This window comes from Carcharhinus amblyrhynchos, chromosome 26 (genome assembly GCF_965287045.1).
Source record: "Carcharhinus amblyrhynchos chromosome 26, sCarAmb.v2.hapA, whole genome shotgun sequence".
Lineage (NCBI taxonomy): Eukaryota > Metazoa > Chordata > Chondrichthyes > Carcharhiniformes > Carcharhinidae > Carcharhinus > Carcharhinus amblyrhynchos.
In genome coordinates, this window is record NC_137349.1 from 17,989,577 (window position 1) to 18,008,837 (window position 19,261).

Genomic DNA, 19,261 nt, shown 5'->3' on the forward strand with positions numbered 1-19,261 from the left:
CTCCTCACGTCTATATGGGTTTCCTCCCACAGTCCAAAAGATGTGCTGGTTAGGTGCATTGGCTATGCTAAATTCTCCCTCACTGTACCCAGACACTGGAGTGCAGCGAGTAGATTTTCATTGCAGTGTTAATGTAAGCCCATTTGTGACACTAATTTAAAAAAATCTAAATTAAAAACCCACTGACACTTCCCTACCCAGATCATTTCCTAAAGATAAGTCCAGAACAATTATTTATTTTGTTGCACTTCTTATGCACTGGCTAAAGATGTTCTCCTGAAGGCATCAAGAGCTCTGAGCTCTGTATACTTTTTACATTGATTTTATCCCAGCTAGTTTTATTTCAGTTGAAACCCCATGCTATTATTGCTGTAGTATTTTTGAACTTCCCCATAGTTTTTCCTACTTATTTCCTCTTGTAGCTCTGACTGTTTGGGTGACTGTAGTACACTCCCAGCAGTGTGATTGCTCCATTTGTGTTCCTTAATTCAACTCAAGAGCAGTTGGGCTAAATGGCCAGTTTCTGTGCTGCAACTTCTTTGTACTTCTGTGCAAGTGTGATGTCAGGTGGGGGGCGGTGGCGGGGTGGGGGGGGGTGGGGGGGGGGCGCTAATATTAACTAAATGATGACACAACATAGACAGACCTGCAGGTTTACATACACAGAACTTGGAAGGTGGCAGGACAGTGTGAGGGAAAACACCATTAACAGTGGAATTGAGGACAAAAGGAAACAGATTATCCTAAACCTTTACAGAAGACTGGTTAAGGGCTCAGCTTGAAAATTGGTGTTTGATTCTGGACCACCACATTTTAGAAAGGCTTTGGAAAGGGTACAAAAAAAAGAGATTTACCAGAATGGTAACAAGAATAAGCAACTTCTGTAAACTGGAAAGACTGGAGGAGCAGTTTGCCTTGGACCACAGAAGTTTAAGAGGCGATTTGATTGAGGCAAAATCATGAACTCAAAGTCAGAAAAGTTGTTTTTGAGGGCAATAGATAAGATGAAACTGTTTCTAGTGGCATAAGGATCAGTAACCAGGTGAAGTGGTGCTTGACAAAAGAACCAGAGGTGGTGACATGAGGAAACATCCCTCCCATGGTAGCTTGTTGTGATCTGGAATGCACTGCCTGAAAAGGAGGTACAATAGTAATAATAATAGTTTGAAAGAGTATTGGATATGTACTGGAAGAGAACAGATCTATGGGGAGGGAGCAAGAGTATTGGTATTGTATCATTCTGATTCTGCGAACAGTTACAACATTCAATAAAACTGCTCAAATTCAAAATGGCAACCCTGCCAGCAGAGCACTGCTTTACAAAACAAAATCTACAGCCGATGCCTTCTTAAAATCCTTCAACTGGGTTGTGAAAATCGTTGGAGGCTTTTTTCCAAGTTTGCAATACATAGAATTGTGTTTTCAAAGCCAGAAAAGCAATGGTCAGTTTGTAATTAAACTCCAAAATGCAGTCACAGCTGCTCCTCAATGGCTCATTGTTTGGTGTGTCATTGTAAGGAAAAGCCTCCAGGATTCTGTTCTTGGTATGTTCTGACCTGAACTCCATCGGAGCAACTGTAGTGACATGCTACATTTCACTCAACAGAACTGGACGGACGACACTCATAAAAGGTAGGCATGGGCAGAGGGATTCCACAGTTTCCACTTCTCCAATTGCTATTAGCAACCTTTAGGAGATTTCTGGGCAATGGCCTAAGGATAAATCATTCTTTGTGCCTGACTCCAGTTAATCAGAGTAATTTAAATAACGAGGTGTCTGCACAATTTTCATCACATATAGGACTCCTGCTTCCGCAGGGATATTTGTGCTATAATGGAATAAATAGCAGCACTGTAGCAGCTAAAAGGACGTGAAAAACCTCTCATCGAGAATACTTGCTTTTGCTGCTGCTCTCTTAGATGGAATTTAGATCAGATGGTCACTGGCAGCTGTGTGTCTCTCCAGCTGTGGGTCTCACTTGAGCAGGATGTGAACTCAGCACTCCTTATATACTCATCATGGATATTGTCCTTGGTCACAGTAGCCGCAGAGGTGGCACTTTTGAATTTTAACATAAGAAATAGGAGCAGGAGTAGGCCATCTAGCCCTTCGAGCCTGCCCCACCATTCAATAAGATCATGGCTGATCTGTTGTGGCTCAGTTACACATTCCCGCCCTCTCCCCATAACCCTTAATCCCCTCGCTTATCAAAAACCCATCAACCCGCGTCTTAAAAATATTTAGCGAGGCAGCCTCCACCACTTCAACGGGCAGAGAATTCCAGAGTTTCACCACCCTTTGAGTGAAGAAGTTCCTCCTCAACTCCGTTCTAAACCGCACCCCCCTTTATCTTGAGGCTATGCCCCCTAGTCCTACTGTCCTTTCTGAGCGGGAAGAGTCTCTCCACCTCTATTCTATCCATCCCATTCATCTTATATGTCTCAATGAGATCTCCCCTCATTCTTCTAAACTCTAACGAGTACAAGCCTAGTTTATTCAGCCTCTCCTCATAGCTCAGCCCCCTCAACTCCGGCATCAGCCTAGTAAGCCTCCTCTGCACTCCCTCCAAGGCCAAAATATCCTTGCGTAAGTGCGGCGACCAAAACTGCACACAGTACTCCAGCTGCAGCCTCACCAGTGCCCTATACAGCTGCAGCAAGCCCTCCCTACTTTTATATTCAACCCCCCTTGCTATGAAGGCCAGCATCCCATTAGCCTTCCTGACCACCTGCTGCACCTGCAGGCTGGGTTTTTGCGACTCATGCACAAGGACCCCGAGGTCCCTCTGCACCATCCCCAGCTGCAGTTTTTCACCCCGTAAGTAATAGTCCTTCCTACCATTATTCCTACCAGAGTGGACCACCTCGCACTTGCCAACATTAAATTCCATTTGCTAGTTCCTGGCCCATTCACCCAGCCTATCTAGATCCTTCTGCAGACTCTCCACACCCTCCGTGCAATTTGCCGTTCCACCAAGCTTGGTGTCATCAGCAAATTTCGACACCATACACTCGGTTTCCTCCTCCAGATCATCAATATAAATGGTAAATAGCTGAGGCCCCAGCACCGACCTTTGGGGCACTCCATTAGTCACCAACCGCCAATCCGAATAGCACCCATTGACCCCCACACTCTGCCTCCTATTAGGCAGCCAATCCTCTATCCATGCTAACACCCTACCCCCAACTGCATGCCCCCTTACCGTCTGCAATAACCTCGAGGTACCTTGTCAAACACCTTCTTAAACATTTTGCCAAAGCTCACCATTCCAGTGATGCTGTGCAATGATGGATGGAAATGGTGCAAAAGATGTATTTACCTATTTCTAGTGCAAATTGGAAATAGACATGAGTGGATTCCCAAATACCAATAACTGGGCTGTGCCTGAAAAATTTCCTCCACCCCTGATAGCACATGGCTTTGCACTGTCAGGGACAAAATACTGTACTTACATAGCACCTATCACACCCATCCGAAAACCCCAAAACATGCTACGTTCATTGATTACTTTCTGAAGAAATTCAGTTAAGACTGTCATTGCTATTGTGCAGGCAAACACCACAGCCTTTGTATGTAGTGATCCCACAGACAAAACATGAATAACCAGTTGATCTGTTTTGGTGATGATTGTTCAGAGTTGTAAGTGACATCAGGAGAACTCTCTGTTTGACATGGAATAAGGAATGTGCACCAGAACCACTGGAACTTTAATTGGGAGTGTGCAGCTGAAGCCCTTTGAAGAGAAATATGAAAAAAAATGCAATATCATGCTCTCTTGTACTGCACTTAAGTCAAATGTTGATTACGTGTTCATGTATTGGAGACTGGGGCCCACAACCTTAAAGGGGCAATAGTGCAGAATGAAAGCAACATGGAGTTTGAAGATAGTGCTGTAATGTCACTGGACTCATAATCCAAAGGCCCAGGTGAATGTTCTGAGTACATGAGTTCAAATCACACCATGGCAGTGATGGAATTCAAAAATCAATTAGTGAAATTTAAATTTGAAAGCTAGTCTCAGTAATAAATTTGATGGTCACCATCGTAGATTTTCTTTTAAAAAACCCATCCGATTCACTCATGTCCTTTAGGGAAAAAGATCTGCCTTCCTTACCTGGTCTGGCCAACATATACTCTATACTCACAGCAATGTGGCTTTTAACTGACATCTTAAATGGCTTAACAAGCCATTCAAATCAAAGGCAATTAGAGATGGGCAACAAATGCTGGCCTTGATGGCAACACATCCCATGAAAGAATGAAAAACAAACCATACATGGTCAGTCACATCCCATGAGGTCAAATAGTTTAACACTGACAAGAAGGGGGCAGTTCCATTGTCACCTCCAGAGCAGTTGCCACAGTGCTAATTAGTACCAGGGCAGGAAATACAATGACACCAAATTTTTTTTGTTTTAAAGAGACCAGTATTTCCAGTCTGCAGGCAGATATTTAATCCCTTTATATATTAAAAAAATCCATGAGTTTTAATCAGGACATCATTGTTTATTCACTGTACAAAATTCAGTCATCCATGCAGAATTTCAAACAGCAATCTGTAATGCTTCATAGCTTACTGTATTAGCACATGTACTAATATAATTGATCACCAGAAAGTTATAAAATACAATATCCATAAAATGACTGTAAAAAAGGTAAAATAAAGTTTCCAGTAATACCAACTGCTACATGGATACTACACAGACTTGAAATGGGGATATTGATAGTGAGGAACAGGATTCCTTTTAGGCACATTTAATGGTAATTCCTGAAGAGGCTTTTTTCCAAAAACTATTTTGAGAAAATTAAATTTTCCTTTATAATTGCTAAACTTTGTCAGACTATATACAGAAGATCCAGTTCATACTCCACACTATCCTGCACTTATTATCCAATGTTATTCCTAGCAAATTTCATGGTCCCTTTCAAAAAAGCTCATGAGGTCATTGGCTGCTTTTTATATTCAATGAAAACAATTTAAAAACTGCTCCTTCATTGCTGATTCCTTGTCCCAACTTGTTCCTTTTCCTGATTGCTCAGGATGGAAATGGATTGCATTTATCTAAGTAGACCAAGGAAATCCCAGATCTGTCCTGAGTTGAGTGATCTCAGGGTAACTGGAACACTACTGCCTAGAAGGTGGGAAGAAAAAACAAACCAAACCTTGGCTTGGATTCCTGCTCCTGACCATTATGCACTTTTGGGCATCAGGTGAGGACATTATTGCATTTGACAGACACTTGCTGCCCAGACTCTCTCGTACATATACATGCACATCACACACATACGGAATACCCATTGGACAAAGTACCAAAGACTGTGTTAAATTGTATGCCAATATGAGACAAAAAGAGGCAAAAAAACAAAAAAGGGGAAAGAAAGCAAAAGGCATTCCCCCATCACACAGCTAATATTTGTCTTATTTTTCTCACAAAATACTATATACAAAAATCAAAAGAATAAAAAGGTTGCCAATAGTAATAACACACATTGAATACAATAAGACAATCTTTAAAAATGTGCAATATGTTGTGCAAACCAGAAGGGCATCCCTTACAATGGGTCTAGCATTAAGATGCTTCACAAGAGCCAATAGTGTTTTTGTGGGCCTCGATCACACAGGAGTCATAGCCAGTAACTTTCCCATGTCACATTACTCAAAAATCATGGAAAGTGGGAGGTGACATCAAATATCAAGTCGAAATTGGCTTTCAATTTATGGTTTTCACACATCTCTGCAGCTGTGGAATAATTTATCCTCTCACTTGTGGAACTGGCAACTTACACAACTGGCTCAAACAGCGTGCACTTAATTTGAAATCCCAATGTTAGACCTTCACCTATACCCCATGACTGGCCTGGTTATACTGGGTATTCATTTTATTGCAAATACATGTGTGTGAGCTGCCTGCAGCCATGGATGAAGATTATGAATTACAAACTGGAATGTTACAATCCTTACATTCTTAAATACTAACATTGCAATGTATGGCATTCCTCACACCTCACTAGCAACACCTATAAATGAAACAGAAAGTAGACTACAAATAGAAACTTCTTGGTTACTTTTCAGCTCCTCAGCCTCAAGCAGCACCTTGAAGTGGTAGGGTGGTGCAACCCAAGTAGCAAGCTTCTCCAATATCACTATTTTAAAACAGTGTTGATCAAGCTGTATTGCATCTCGCACCTTAGTCCAAAAAAGCTAGACCTCTAGACATTCCAGTCAACAGAGAGACAATTGAATATGATTCACCCGAACAGAAAAAAGGAAGCTTTATCCCAAGTGTGGCTGGATGATAGATATGTTATGAGCAATTGGCATAGTGGTCCAAAAATCAATCTTTATACTGGGAAATAACCCATACTACTGCCAGTATTGCATATCTACGAGGCATTGGGAATATTAGAACTTGCACGCTAAAGCAACACTCATGTCACTCAATGACACTTTGAAATTGCAACTCTAGTAGGTTGGGGCTGCTCGTGATATTAATAATGTGCATTGCCCAATGTGACTAAAATAATTACACTATGATTGGTGTTTAAAAATGATGGCAACAAAATTTACATTCATGAAACTGAATAAGCAATTTAAAAAGTTAAATTATGGCTGATTAAATAAAGAGTTGATAACTCATCTCAGTACTGGATGGATGAATTTTTTTTTTGACTGGCCTATTCAGTCCTGGCTTTGTGTTCTTATGAATAGATTCCACATCCTAGGACACTCTTGTAATTATAAAGCTGCTGTACGGTTATTATGACCTCCTTTAGGTGATGTTAACAATAGCACAGACAAGATAACAGCACCTGAGCACCACTACTGATCCTTAAACTATCCAGATGCAGCATGGTGCCGTTGTTATGTCAAAAAAGGAGAGACACACAAGAGTGAAATTTCTCTTTCAAAATGGATATTTATCTGATTGCTTAAAACTTCATTCACAGAAAATGGAGGGTTTTGAAGGTGACTATTCCTGTGATTTCATTAGTGCGTCACTCCTCTGCTTGAGAGAAATTTCAGCCCACGATTCCAAAAATTAATATTTTTCTTCCTTCCCTATCTTGATACATGAAATAATTTTGAATCCATATGAAGTTCATAATACCTGCCATAATAATGCAAGTGATTATGTCAAGACAAAACAAATATGTCCATCTGTACGAGTAACTATTTTAAAAAAAAGCCTGAAGCTGACCAGATAAGTTGCCTTCTGACATCCAGCCTCAAGAATAAAAATATACATCCAGAGGTGGGGGATAAAGCTGCCCATAAGAGTTTTCTATTCAGAATATTTTGAAAAGTTGTTTTCTCCCGCCCCCTGGAAAATTGAAAGGCTTTTTTTTTTTTAAAATGGATTACAGCATATACTTGAATTCCTGAAACACAACTGGTTGTGAGGTGTGTGCATTAGTGCACAAGCTATTTATAGTAAAACAGTCATTAGTGTAAATTCAAAATCACTACCTTAAAAACATGCTTTCCACAAATATTTACATTACTTTTTAAAGTTAAATTTATCATCCCCCCTCCCCCCCCAAAAACACACAGCTAGCAAATTTTAGTAGAGTAGAACACTTTTAAGATAAAGACTATCTTCCCTTTTGGAAACTGATCAACAGTTTACCATAAGCAAATTACTGGAAACAACACTGTTCCAATTTCACACACTGAACAGGTACAAAACTCAAGATACACACACGCTCCACATCTGTACAGTGAAATGCATGCATCAGCAACACAGCCCCTGAGTAGAAACATTACAAAAATACCTTATATAGAGGAGCACTTTAAGAAAGGCAGTATGCACACAACCCCATAGCTATATCATTTTTGCACACAGATGACTTTAACTGGTAACTCCAGTCAATCACCTTTCAATAAAACTCCAGTGAAAGCTTTGACTCTGCACCTTGTTTCATGTGCAAGTACAACTGTCAGCAAATGGAGAGCCGATCTCAGTAAATAGCCTGTAATGTATCATGAATGGTCTGCAGGTTCTGTGGGGAAAACAATTTGTAACATTTGTCCTAGAATCATAAATAATGAAATTTTATCTTCCATTAACTTCAACACAAGTTTCCCCAGAGAAGATGGTCACAGTGCACAGGGGTACAAAACACTACTGTAATCAAGTAATCTGAATAAAGATGTCCTACTTGGGTACATTTCTTCCTAGCAAACCAGGTCGCAATGAAGTTAATCCATTGTCACTGGACATACCATGTTACAAGCTTGATTTCACCATTCTAGTTTAAAGACCCTTAGGCATATTTTATCTTCAAAATAGACTGATCATATGTAAAGCTATGTTGCAGATCAAATGGTACATTTATAATCTTCAAATCTCACAGCAACTAAGCCATAACCAGAAGATTTGCAACAGGCTGGTTGTAATCTCAATTACATCTTCACGTAAGGATCATACCACCAGTGCAATTACTTGCATACAAAAGTGCAGGCACATTGCAGCACTTTCACTGTAAAAAGAACAGTAACCACCACACCCCAAGTGAAAGAAATTAAGAAGTTTCTGCAAGAGGTATACCGGTGTCTGGAATTGCAGTGCTATGTCTGTTTCTGTGGCAAGATTCTTTGTAGTCCTGAGACAGGTCAGTTAAACAGCTACAAATCATCGTCACCATAGGAATTCTGCAATTTACAGTAATTTGGTCCCTGAGTTAAAACCAACGAGAACTCTCTAGGGAAGAAAACTGTATAACCAAGTTAAACTGAGATGTTAAGATCACAACTGTGATGAGAAACCAAGTAACATTTTTAATTCCTATCTGAACGTAGTATTAAAACTGTTATAAAACTGGAAAAACTGAAAACGAGAGGCTTTATTTTTATTCTCCCTGCTCCAATTAAAACTGCCCTGAAATGTCTTATGTTTCTTGTTCAATAATGTGCTATAAAAGCTTTATGTCACCATGTCAACACACAGTAGAACTTTGTGCGGTTGTTTGGTTTTACTTGTAAAACTGTGGCTCGATCAGTCTCAGTCTTTGACTTTTAGATTTCAGAAAAGGCAAAAATAGGTAAATTTTTGACTAGGTTGACTAACCACAATGTCTGCACTTCAGTGTACTTAAAGCCTATCTGGAGTCACTGAAATAAATTAGAAATTCAAAAATAAAAATGGGGAACAGGTCCAACTAGCGCAGATAATATAACGGGGACAATATTATAATGTTCACAGCTCACACTATTTTACTCTCATACCAACCCAACAAAGAAGCTCGCTGCTGAACTTCAGTTGTTGGCGATAGTCAGTGTGTGTGCAAAAACAATGCATATGGAAAAGGCCTTCCCCCGACACTAGTCTGCAAAGACCGAATGGTTCAAAAGCAAAGATCTACAAGCACAGTCCACACATGCGTGGAGAGTGGGACGCTAGACTCTCAGTTCAACAAGACGTTTGGTACAAACTGGGCTCCCCCTCCCACCACCTCCAGTTTAATTGGACACAGGACCAGCAGGATTAGGAGGAGGATTGACAAAGGAAGGGGATGCCAGGCTGTGGAAGGTGGGAACCAGCACGTTGGGGGGTGACGCACTTCTGCTGTTTGGCTTAACGATCATGCTGGGCTTGAAGTCAGGGTGTCGGCGAGCGTGCTTCATCAAGTGGTCGCTACGCATGAACCTCTTCTCACACATCGGGCACCTGAATTTTTTCTCACCCGTATGTGTACGATAATGTCGAGCCAACTCATCAGAACGGGCAAACTTCTTCAAGCACTGTGGCCAGGTGCAAGGAAATGGTCGCTCCCCTGAAAGATAAAACGGGATTTTAAAACACTGAGAAATGATCCGGGAGCTCAGTTTAAACAAAACCATGGAAGTGATTTTAGTCTAACCTTGTTTCAATTCATGGATTTCATTGTCTGCTTCCTTCCCCCATATAGGCTCTTACCAATTGTTGGGTGGTGTTCCAAACTGCTTGTACTTTTCCAAACTAAATGGTGGTAATTTCTGCACAGACTGTGATTTTCACACTCTGCCCAGTATTGCTTTCAGCCAGAGTGCAGAATCAGGCAGGACTGCACCCCCAATTACAATAAGCTCCCCACATGATGAGTTCATATCATAGAATCCCTGTAGTACAGGAGGCCACCACTTGGCCCCTCAAGTCCACAATCCTACCTAGGCCCTATTTCCATAACTCCCATTTACCCTGCTAATCCCCCTGACGTTAGGGGGAATTTAGCATGGCCAATCAACCTAATCAACACATCTTTGGAATGTGGGAGCAAACCAGAGCACCCGGAGGAAACTCAGACACAGGAAGAATGTGCGGACTCCATATAGACAGTGACCAAGGTCAGAATTGAACCTGGATCTCTGGTGCTGAGACATCAGTGCTAACCACTGTGCCACCCATATATTAGTTTACAAAAATCACCCTTTTTAGTGACAGTAGACCATTTAAGATAAAAATTGTGAACAATCAAAATTCTGAACTCCAGGGGACAGGCATATGTTTACACAATCTTAAAAAAATCGTGCTGGAGCTAGTGGATCTCAATGGAGTAGCAGAATGTCCCTTGGACAAGGAACCTTGCTTTGAGCTATCCTGGTGCCAAATTTGTATTCTGCGCTGTAATTTGCACTCTTTGATAAGACTACTCCTAGCCATCAGATTTCTTGGTAATAACTTGATAATTGAGAAATAAAGACTGTGTTTATAGAATATTAACACCTTCCCACACAACAGAAATCCTTGACTGATTCAAATTTTATAGCACTTTAGAAAGCACCAAGATAGAGGCCAATTCTCTCTCATGTCAGCATCTAATCATTCACATTGCTAAGGGAAACAGGTGTTGGGTACTGGAACACAAATAGGGAATAGCTGGGACACTGGGCATGGGTAAGGATTGTTGACACTGGACAAAGTCAATAAACTTGCAGCAGTAAAAGGTTTTGACTTCACAAACAGGCTTGAATTCTGTTAAACATCACGGGGCAAATTTTCCCCTTCTGTCCACCATGGGAACCATAGCAGGCAAAGGGCAGACCATGGAAAGGCCCTTTGACCTCTGATGGGATTTTCCGGTTTCACGGTGAGCGTGGCTGGAACATCCTGCCTCACATGTTCCATTTAAGTGATCACAAATTGTAGTATCCTCTCTTCACCTCAGACTCATTCCACCACAAACTGAAATGAAGTCTCACGGGATGACATGCAGCCTATTATTAATTTGGTCAATTCTGAGCTGCAGAGAAAGAATCAAATAATAAACACTGCAAAGCAAGAATTTGCTATTAAAATTACATCCCTGATCATTGGAATTCATTAACTGAACTTGAGTGGACTGAACCAGGAAATAGGTGCAATTGTTCAAGGCCACAGAAGGTTCAACAAAAGCACAATCCGCCAAATGCCAGATTCCACCCCCCCCGCCCCCCTTTCACCCATCTGTCTAGTCACAAATTAAAAGGACTGTTCACACTAATCCATTACACCACCTAATCTCCAATAGAGCTAACATTTCAGCAACATTTGAACCTGGATTAAGGAACAGCTTGTTACAGAGTCACTGAAAACACTAAGACAAAGCCAGGTTAATGATATACAAGGGAAATAAATTAGCTCTCACTTAAGTTTATGCAGCTGCTTGGGCAAAGGATAGTTTAAGGATTATAATGTACAGCCACAGCTATCATCCTTTCCCTTGTATTGAATTCTTTAGTCTTAACAGGAGTGACTTGTTGCAAATAGCTGTTCTGTGCTCTTTCGGTAATCTGATAATCTGTTTTCAAAGAAATAAATTTAGACAATCTATTTAAAGCAGGATTTCACCTAAAACACTTGTCTCAAGTTCAGTTTCCCCAGGAGTCTGTTGCAGTATATTCTAGTTTGAGCCTTTTCCTGCGCACTTACATTTCTCAGAGTGTTATGCTAGAATTCAATACTAGCTGCATGTTGTCACAACTAGGACTACCCAAGTGAACCTAACACCACCACCACTCCCCTTACGTTCCAGTGAGTAAAACTATGATGTATAACAAGACTAAGGCAGACAAACTGGGAGTGTCACAGACTGTATCCCTTCGAAAGATGTGCAGGTTAGACGGAATGGCCATGCTAATTTGCCCCTTGGTCCAAAGATGTGCAGGTCCCATGGATTAGCCATGGTACGTGCACAGAGTTACAGCCTGGGTAAGACGCTCTTTCGGAGAGTCAATGCAGACCCAATGGGCTGAATGGCTTCTTTCTGTCCTGTAGAGATTCTACGGTTCCATGAATGAGCCCTACACAACTGGCTCAAATATCTCCAGTTGAGAGAAAAACAGCAAATTTTTTTTGCCCCAAAAGCTAAAATACTGACCTCCCTGTGAGGTGTTTGTGGATGGGAATCAGAAAAGGACGTCTACAACCAACTTTGTATCGAGCTGACTGACTCATTCAGAGCCAAACGCTGAGCATGCTGTCAGTGCCATGAAACTATGCCAGAATACCAGGTACCATCCACTGAAGAGGTAAGTGGTAGGGGTTGGTAGAAACAAAACGACAGCGGGCAGATTACAAAACCTTGGCTTGTACTCCTTTGAGGGGGATATGGGCCAAATGATTGGGGTGAAGGGCCCGTTTCCATGCTGTAAATCAGCTGAGTTAACTGATCTGTGGAGAAGGTACAGCAATTAGTTTCTGCACCCTTGAAAAGGTGATGTCAACTAGAAAGCGTGTCTGGGTGGGGGCAGTATCAGGCTCACCTTCAAGACCCCATGTGATCAAGAATCCAGCTAACACTCATGGGTAAGGTACTGGAGGTTGCCCATAGTGCAACTCGCCATTATGCCTTCAGGAAAAGAGCAGAATAACTCAAATCATTAGAAATGCTGTCAATCTGTCACTTCTGTCTATTTGCAGCAAAAATATAAATAGTTTGTAATACACACCCTACATAAGTCCCTCCAAAGGCTCCCAACTTGTTGAAAAGGACAATGCACTGAGAAACAGTTCTGTGCAAAGTGACCCTTTCATGTGATATATAAATGGATGAAGTGGCACTGGTTTGGGAGGGAGTTTAGCTGGAGATGCTGCCAACATTGCCATTATTTAACCATTTCTGGTTGAATCAGCCAAATAGACCATTCAAGCTACGCAGGCCTAGAAAATAGGGACAGGTGGCACACAGTCAGCTAAAAGGCATTCAAGAGTTTAAGTGCTGCATGGATAGCTGCAGGAGCAAATTACTATTCGGCTGTTCTTCACACAAGTGTTTTACCAGAAGCCAATCCCAGTTTTTGATTTTCTTGTTCTGCGGTAGTAAATTTGCTTGCAATTATTTCCAAATCCGAAACGGGGATTAGTCCGATGTCCATCCTGATTTAGTTGTGGTGATGAGACATGGTTTCTAAATGGATGCAACAAATTAATTGAGGATCATGACTCTCAAACAGTTCCATAGACATCCTGTGTTTTTACATTGCTTTTATTCGGTGCCAGTTCTGGAGTCAGGATCATTAGGAACAGCAGTACACCAATCAGATCAAGGCTGATCAGTACATTTGGGGTGGCAGTGGTTAGCACTGCTGCCCCACAGCACCAGGGACCAGGTTCAATTCCCGCCTTGGGTGACTGTGAGGACTTTGCATATTCTCCCCATGTCTGTGGGCTTCCGAGTGCTCCATTTTCTTTCAGTCCAAAGTAGTACAGGTTAGGTGGATTGCCAGGGTAGTGTGCTCTTTTGAAGAGTCTGTGCAGACTTGATGATGTGGATGTGCTGGCGTTGGACTGGGGTAAACACAGTAAAAGCCTGACAACACCAGGTTTTAGTCCAACCGATTTATTTGATAGTAAACTCACAAGCTTCCGTTCACCTGACGAAGAGGCAGTCCCCTCGAAAGCTTGTGAGTTTACTATCAAAAATCGGTTGGACTAAAACCTGGTGTTGTCAGACTTGATGAGCCAAATGGTCTTTCTGCACTGCAGAGATTCTGTGGTTCCAATTCACCTCTTGCACTGTTGCCCCAGGTGACAGTGGCACAGTTGTTAGCACTGCTGCCTCAGCACCAAGTACCCAGTTTGATTCCCTGTCACCATGTGCGAAGCCTGCACATTTTCCCCGTGTTTGAAAGTTTCCTTCCACAATCCAAAAGACGTGCTGGCCATGCTAAATTCACCCTCAATTGTACCCAAACAGGCACCAGGGAGTGGTGACTAGCGGATTTTCAAAGTAACTTCAGTGCAGTATTACTGTAAGCCTACTTGTGATACTAATGAATAAACTTAAAAAGTTGCCCAAGGTCCCTTTTAAACGTTTCCTCTTAAACCTATGCCTTCTAATTTTAGTCTCCACTACCCTGGGGAAAAGACCTGACTATTCACCTTATCTATACGCCTCATGAAAAAAACCAAACTTGGGACCTTCTGTACATAACCGAATTAATTTTTCACCCATTTACTATATGGAGACGTTGCCTTAAATTCTACACTTATTTATCAGCTCGATCCCAATTCAAAGTCCCCAGAACAGATCCAGACTAATAAAATAGGATTACACCCCATGTTCTGAGCCAAAAGGCCGGGCTGCATCCATGCGGTGATGAGCAGACGCGGCTTTCCCCGTGAGATATAGCGTGCGGATAGAGGGGAGGGAGCCCGCTGTGTCTGACTCATTCAGCGTGTCAATTACCCGCGCTGAAATTAACACGTGGGAGAGCCGCCCCGCCCCCCCATTGGCTGGCAACACACCCACCGTCACCTCGGGCTGGCTCGGATCCCCGCCCCCTCCTCCCGGCTCCGCAGCGTGGGAGTTCCAGACCCTCCCAACCCGACCCCACCCCCTGGGGGGCTGCTCCCAGCCCCTCAAACCTGCAACGTCTTCTGAAGGAGCATTTAACTCTCCTCACAGGACCTGCCCAGTTCAGCCAGCGTTTTCTCTTAATGTGTTTAAATCATTTTACTGCCACTCTAAAAGAATATAAAGCTTCCCTTCTCATTTCTCTCTCCAACAGAGTAAGTGACCGAATTAAACCATTCTATTGCCACCTTAACTCTGAAAGAAAGATCCCCTACCCAGTTCTCTTTCCAAAAGGTTAAGGAGTAAATTTCCAACACGTGCCTCATTCGAACAGATCCTTTCTCCCAAAAAAACCCAGTCTAAATCCATAGATGTCTTGTTTGATTCGAATTACTCAGTTAACTGGAAACACTACACATTTCCCCCCTCCCTCAACTGCTGAATTTGACTCCACGATTTAAAAAAATCGCCATAAATCCAGCCACTCATCACGTGTAGTTGTCTGATTACGGTCAATGTGCAGGAAATTCCGGTCTATCCCTATTATGGGCTTCTCAGAATGTGTCCCCCCCCCCCAAACACCACACCCACTCACCCTGGCCATGACGACCGAGAGAGGAGGCGGGCAGCACGATATTGGCAGTGCGCTAATGTCAGGATCTTCGGCTCAATCTCTCTCTCCCACCACACCCCCATCATGGATTTTTATAATATTTAAAAACAACAAAACCTCCGCCAAGGGCACACGCTGCAAAAAAAGGCTGGGAATGACGCAAGCCAGGGGCAATCTTGACGACTTCTAAGCATTTTAGACACGGTTGGGGGAGGTTGCAATTTTTTTTTAAGAGGCAGGAGGAGGAAGAAAGGTTCCGTGCTAGCCTGGCCCAGCTGGGTTTAGGAGGGGAGGGGGGAGGAGAGGAAGAGGAGGTCAGTGGCCCTCAAGTGCCATGTGGCAATGACTTGCCACCTCATTCCTAACCACCTCCCCCTCCCCATGCTACAGAGATGCCCCCACCCCCTACACAAATTCGGAGCCAAATCGCTGTACTTAAGGTTGCTGTTAGATGGTCACTGCGATTCCTGTACAAGGGGTCATTAACACGTTAACGCTACTCCACAGACGCTGCCAGAGCATTTTGCAGCATTTTCTGGTTCAGTAACAGGTAGTGGTGCCGACCCCGCCCCACCACTTCCCAGATGGCCTGACAGCCATAAGCCACAACACAGGCAGAATTCGAACATTATCGGTTATGTAAGCACTTAAACGCTATCTCCTTCCATCCAGCCCATGTCATTCCCAACAGGTCAGGGATCACGTAACACACAGGGAACACATCACGTAAGAGGTCTCGGTCTGTCTGTCCCGGTTCCAACAGACAAGTTGGTACATGCAGAGCCCAGTGAAAAAACTTAACCCATGAAACGCCAGCCCCCGAACACAGAACCACTTCTAAATATCACTTCCCCTTTTTTCCCTGTTCAGCAGCAACTGAATCCACTTAATGATACCTTTAATACTCAGCCTTACTGTCTAACCGACCCCTCCCCTTCTCGGAATTACAATTAAAAAGGGGGAGGAGACATCATTCTGAAAGCTACGATTAAAACTAACTCGTTTATTCTACAAACTAAAAGGGTGGCGTTTTAAACACATTGAAACCAGTCTCTTAGTAAAGTGGAAGGAAGGAGCATCGCTCCTATGTTAAAACAAGAAAGGACATCCATATGAAACACCCACGACAGTTAATCGCCATTAACTTACCCCCACTAGCAAAGTGGCGTGTTAACAAAAGAATGCCAGTGGACAAAGGGGGAAAGTGGTGGAATAATCAGGGCACCAAATGTAGGTGACAACTTTTAAAAAAACTGGGGGTGGGGTGGGGTAGGGTAGGATAGGATAGGAAGGGGGTGGGGGAGGTAAAGTTTTCCGTCTGTACCTGTGTGAGTCCTCATGTGGGCTTTCAGATGGGAGGATTTTCCGTACACTTTGTCGCAGCCAGCGAAGTAGCACTGGTGCCTTTTCAGGGCGGCGCATCTGTCCGAGCGCTTGGCTTTGCGCTTCTCCGGCCTCGCCGCGCCCAGGCTGGGAGTGCCGGCGCCCCCCTCGGACAGGGTGGTGTAGCCGCTCTCCAGGCTCTCGGCCGAGGACGAGTTGCTGCTCTCCGAGTTGGAGGACATGGGGCGGCATTTCTGCAGGTCGGTCAGAATGCTGGCCACCAGCAGCAGGTTGCCTCCTCCGCCTCCTTCTTTCAGCGTGTCGCTGACTTCTTTGTCCTCGCTGGAAGTTACCTCGGAACTTTCCTCCTCCTCCTCTGGAGCCGGCGAGAGGTGCACCACCGCCCCGCTGGAGATGGACATCAGGCACTCGGCGGCGAAGTAGTCGGGACAGGCGAAGGCAGACATGGCCAGGGATGGAGCCTGGATCTGTATATTAGAGATTTTCCTTTGCTCTTTCTCTCTCTCTGCCTTCCCTTTTTCTAAGGGTCTGGCCGCTGTCTGGCTCACAGGGATTGCTATCTGCGACTGGAGTGAGCCCCGCTGTGCCGTGGCCCCGGTGCTTTGTCTGGCGGGGGGGGTGGGTGGGGGGCGGTGGAGGACGCGTTCCACGCCCGCCTCTCTCGCAATGGGCTGGGCGGATCCCAGCCACTGGGTGACGCGCGTTTATTGACGCTGGAAACCCTGTCTCCAGGGCTCAGAGAGAGAAATATCCCTGCAAAAAAAAACAAAAAGTTTGGCATTTTCTCCCCCAAATCTCAGAACCCAGAAACTGCACCCCATACAACACAGACTAAAGCTGCCCTCTTTGTATTATTTCTTTCCCACACCATTCTCCTGTGGCTTGGTGGTACAATTCACAGATGATCATGAATTGGAGGGGGGGGGAGGTGCACTAACCACTAGAGTCTGACTTCACACGCAAGCAGAGGCAAAATGTGCCGCTGGGCGGAACTTATAACCCCACGAGACTCGCCAGAGAGAAGTACAGAATGGTGAAATTATTATATTTCGGGGGGGGGGGGGGGAGTGCATACATAGTTGCTAATCTCTTACAGAACTTGAAATGCGGGAAAAAGGACATTGAGCCCAGTCCAGACAATGACCAACTCCCCTTCTCCCCCCCCCGCCCCCCTTCCCAGTCTGGCTACGGGACAGACTGAAAGACGTCTGCAAATGATAGACTAAACATGTTATTAGCTGGATTACACAGTGTAGAGACAGGCCATTTGGCCCAAAGGTTCGTGCCTGACTCCTCTCGCCCCTCCTCTTTTAACTCAGTCATCACATCCGCCCCCTCTTTATCTCGCTTTCGATGTATTTGCCTCTATTACTTTTTTTTGTTTCTCATCACTCTCTGAATGAAGAAGTCTGTATTTCCTGTTGGGTTTACGATGAAGTTATTATACAACACCCCCCCCCACAAGTGGAAACACCTCTGCATCTGTCCCATCAAACTGTTTCACAATCCTAGGGATCTTTTGATTTGATTTATTATTGTCACATGTATTGGTATACAGTGAAAAGTATTGTTTCTTGCAAGCTATACAAACAAAGCATACTATTCATAGAGAAGAAAAGGAGAGATGCAGAATGTAGCATTACAGTCATAGATTGAGTGTAGAGAAAGCAGTTTAATGTATGGTCAGTCCATTCAAAAGTCTGATGGCAGCAGGGAAGAAGCTGTTCTGGAGTCAGTTGGAGTGTGACCTCAGAGTTTTGTATCTTTTTCCTGATGGAAGAAGGTGGAAGAGAGAATGTCTGGGGTGGATGGGGGTCCTTGATTATGCTAGCTGCTTTGCTGAGGCAGTGAGAAGTGTAGATAAAGTCAATGGATGGGAGGCTGGTTTGCATGATAGACTGGGCATCATACCCTTTGTAGTTTCTTATGGTCTTGGTCAGAGCAGGAGTCATTTGTGATACATCCAGAAAGGATGTTTTCTATGGTGCATCTGTAGAGGTTGGTGAGATTCGTAGTGGACATGCTGAGTTTCCTGCCAAGTCACTGCTCAGTCTTCTCTTTCCTAAAGAAAAGGCCAACATATTCAGTTCTATCTGTTAGTATGACTTTCCCCACCTTTCCATTTAACATGGTGACCAGAAACATATAAGCTACACTAAATATGCATTATCAGTGTTGCCTTGTGTTTTGTCAGATAGATTTCCCTCTCAATCTTTCGGCAGTGGACCAGCAGGAAAAAGTATAATAACTCCAGGAGTCAGCTATAAAGGAAAGGTGTCTTATTGTATAAGATAAAGTACAACAAAAACCACAAGCCTGTGGTAAAAACAAACAGGCCCCAACAGGGACAATACAATAATGGACCCACTCAGGGGCCTGTTTTATAAAGGGCTTGAGTTAATTACCAATCACCAGGAAACTCTTATTCTATAAGTCCTCAATCAGTGATTTCCTTGTAGAGTCCATGGACCACATCTACATTCAATGTTATAGACTACACATCCTTTCTAATTTCCTCAAAAACCTTATATTGATGTTTTGTTTGCATT

At 43.4% G+C, this 19,261-nt stretch overlaps 1 protein-coding gene and 1 long non-coding RNA gene across 2 annotated transcripts in view; one reads left to right on the plus strand and one right to left on the minus strand.

Annotated features, from left to right (window-relative positions):
- Positions 1-19,261, plus strand: part of LOC145358802 (uncharacterized) — a 201,514-nt gene that overhangs the window by 44,058 nt on the left and 138,195 nt on the right. The window lies entirely within an intron of this gene.
- On the minus strand, positions 4,487-17,317 carry LOC145358568 (Krueppel-like factor 9). Its single transcript, XM_080212729.1, has 2 exons — positions 16,693-17,317; positions 4,487-9,775 (listed from the first exon to the last, which is right to left on the minus strand). Exons 1-2 carry the CDS (start codon positions 17,156-17,158, stop codon positions 9,462-9,464), a joined length of 780 nt encoding a protein of 259 aa, XP_080068855.1. The 5' UTR covers positions 17,159-17,317; the 3' UTR covers positions 4,487-9,461.

Bases quoted from the DNA above. Each gene is read 5' to 3' on its own strand.
- LOC145358568 (XM_080212729.1), bottom strand. From the start codon at position 17,158: ATGTCTGCCTTCGCCTGTCCCGACTACTTCGCCGCCGAGTGCCTGATG. The intron at 9,776-16,692 runs GTACAGACGGAA...TTTATCTTTCAG, and splicing joins CCACATGAGGACTCACACAG to GGGAGCGACCATTTCCTTGC.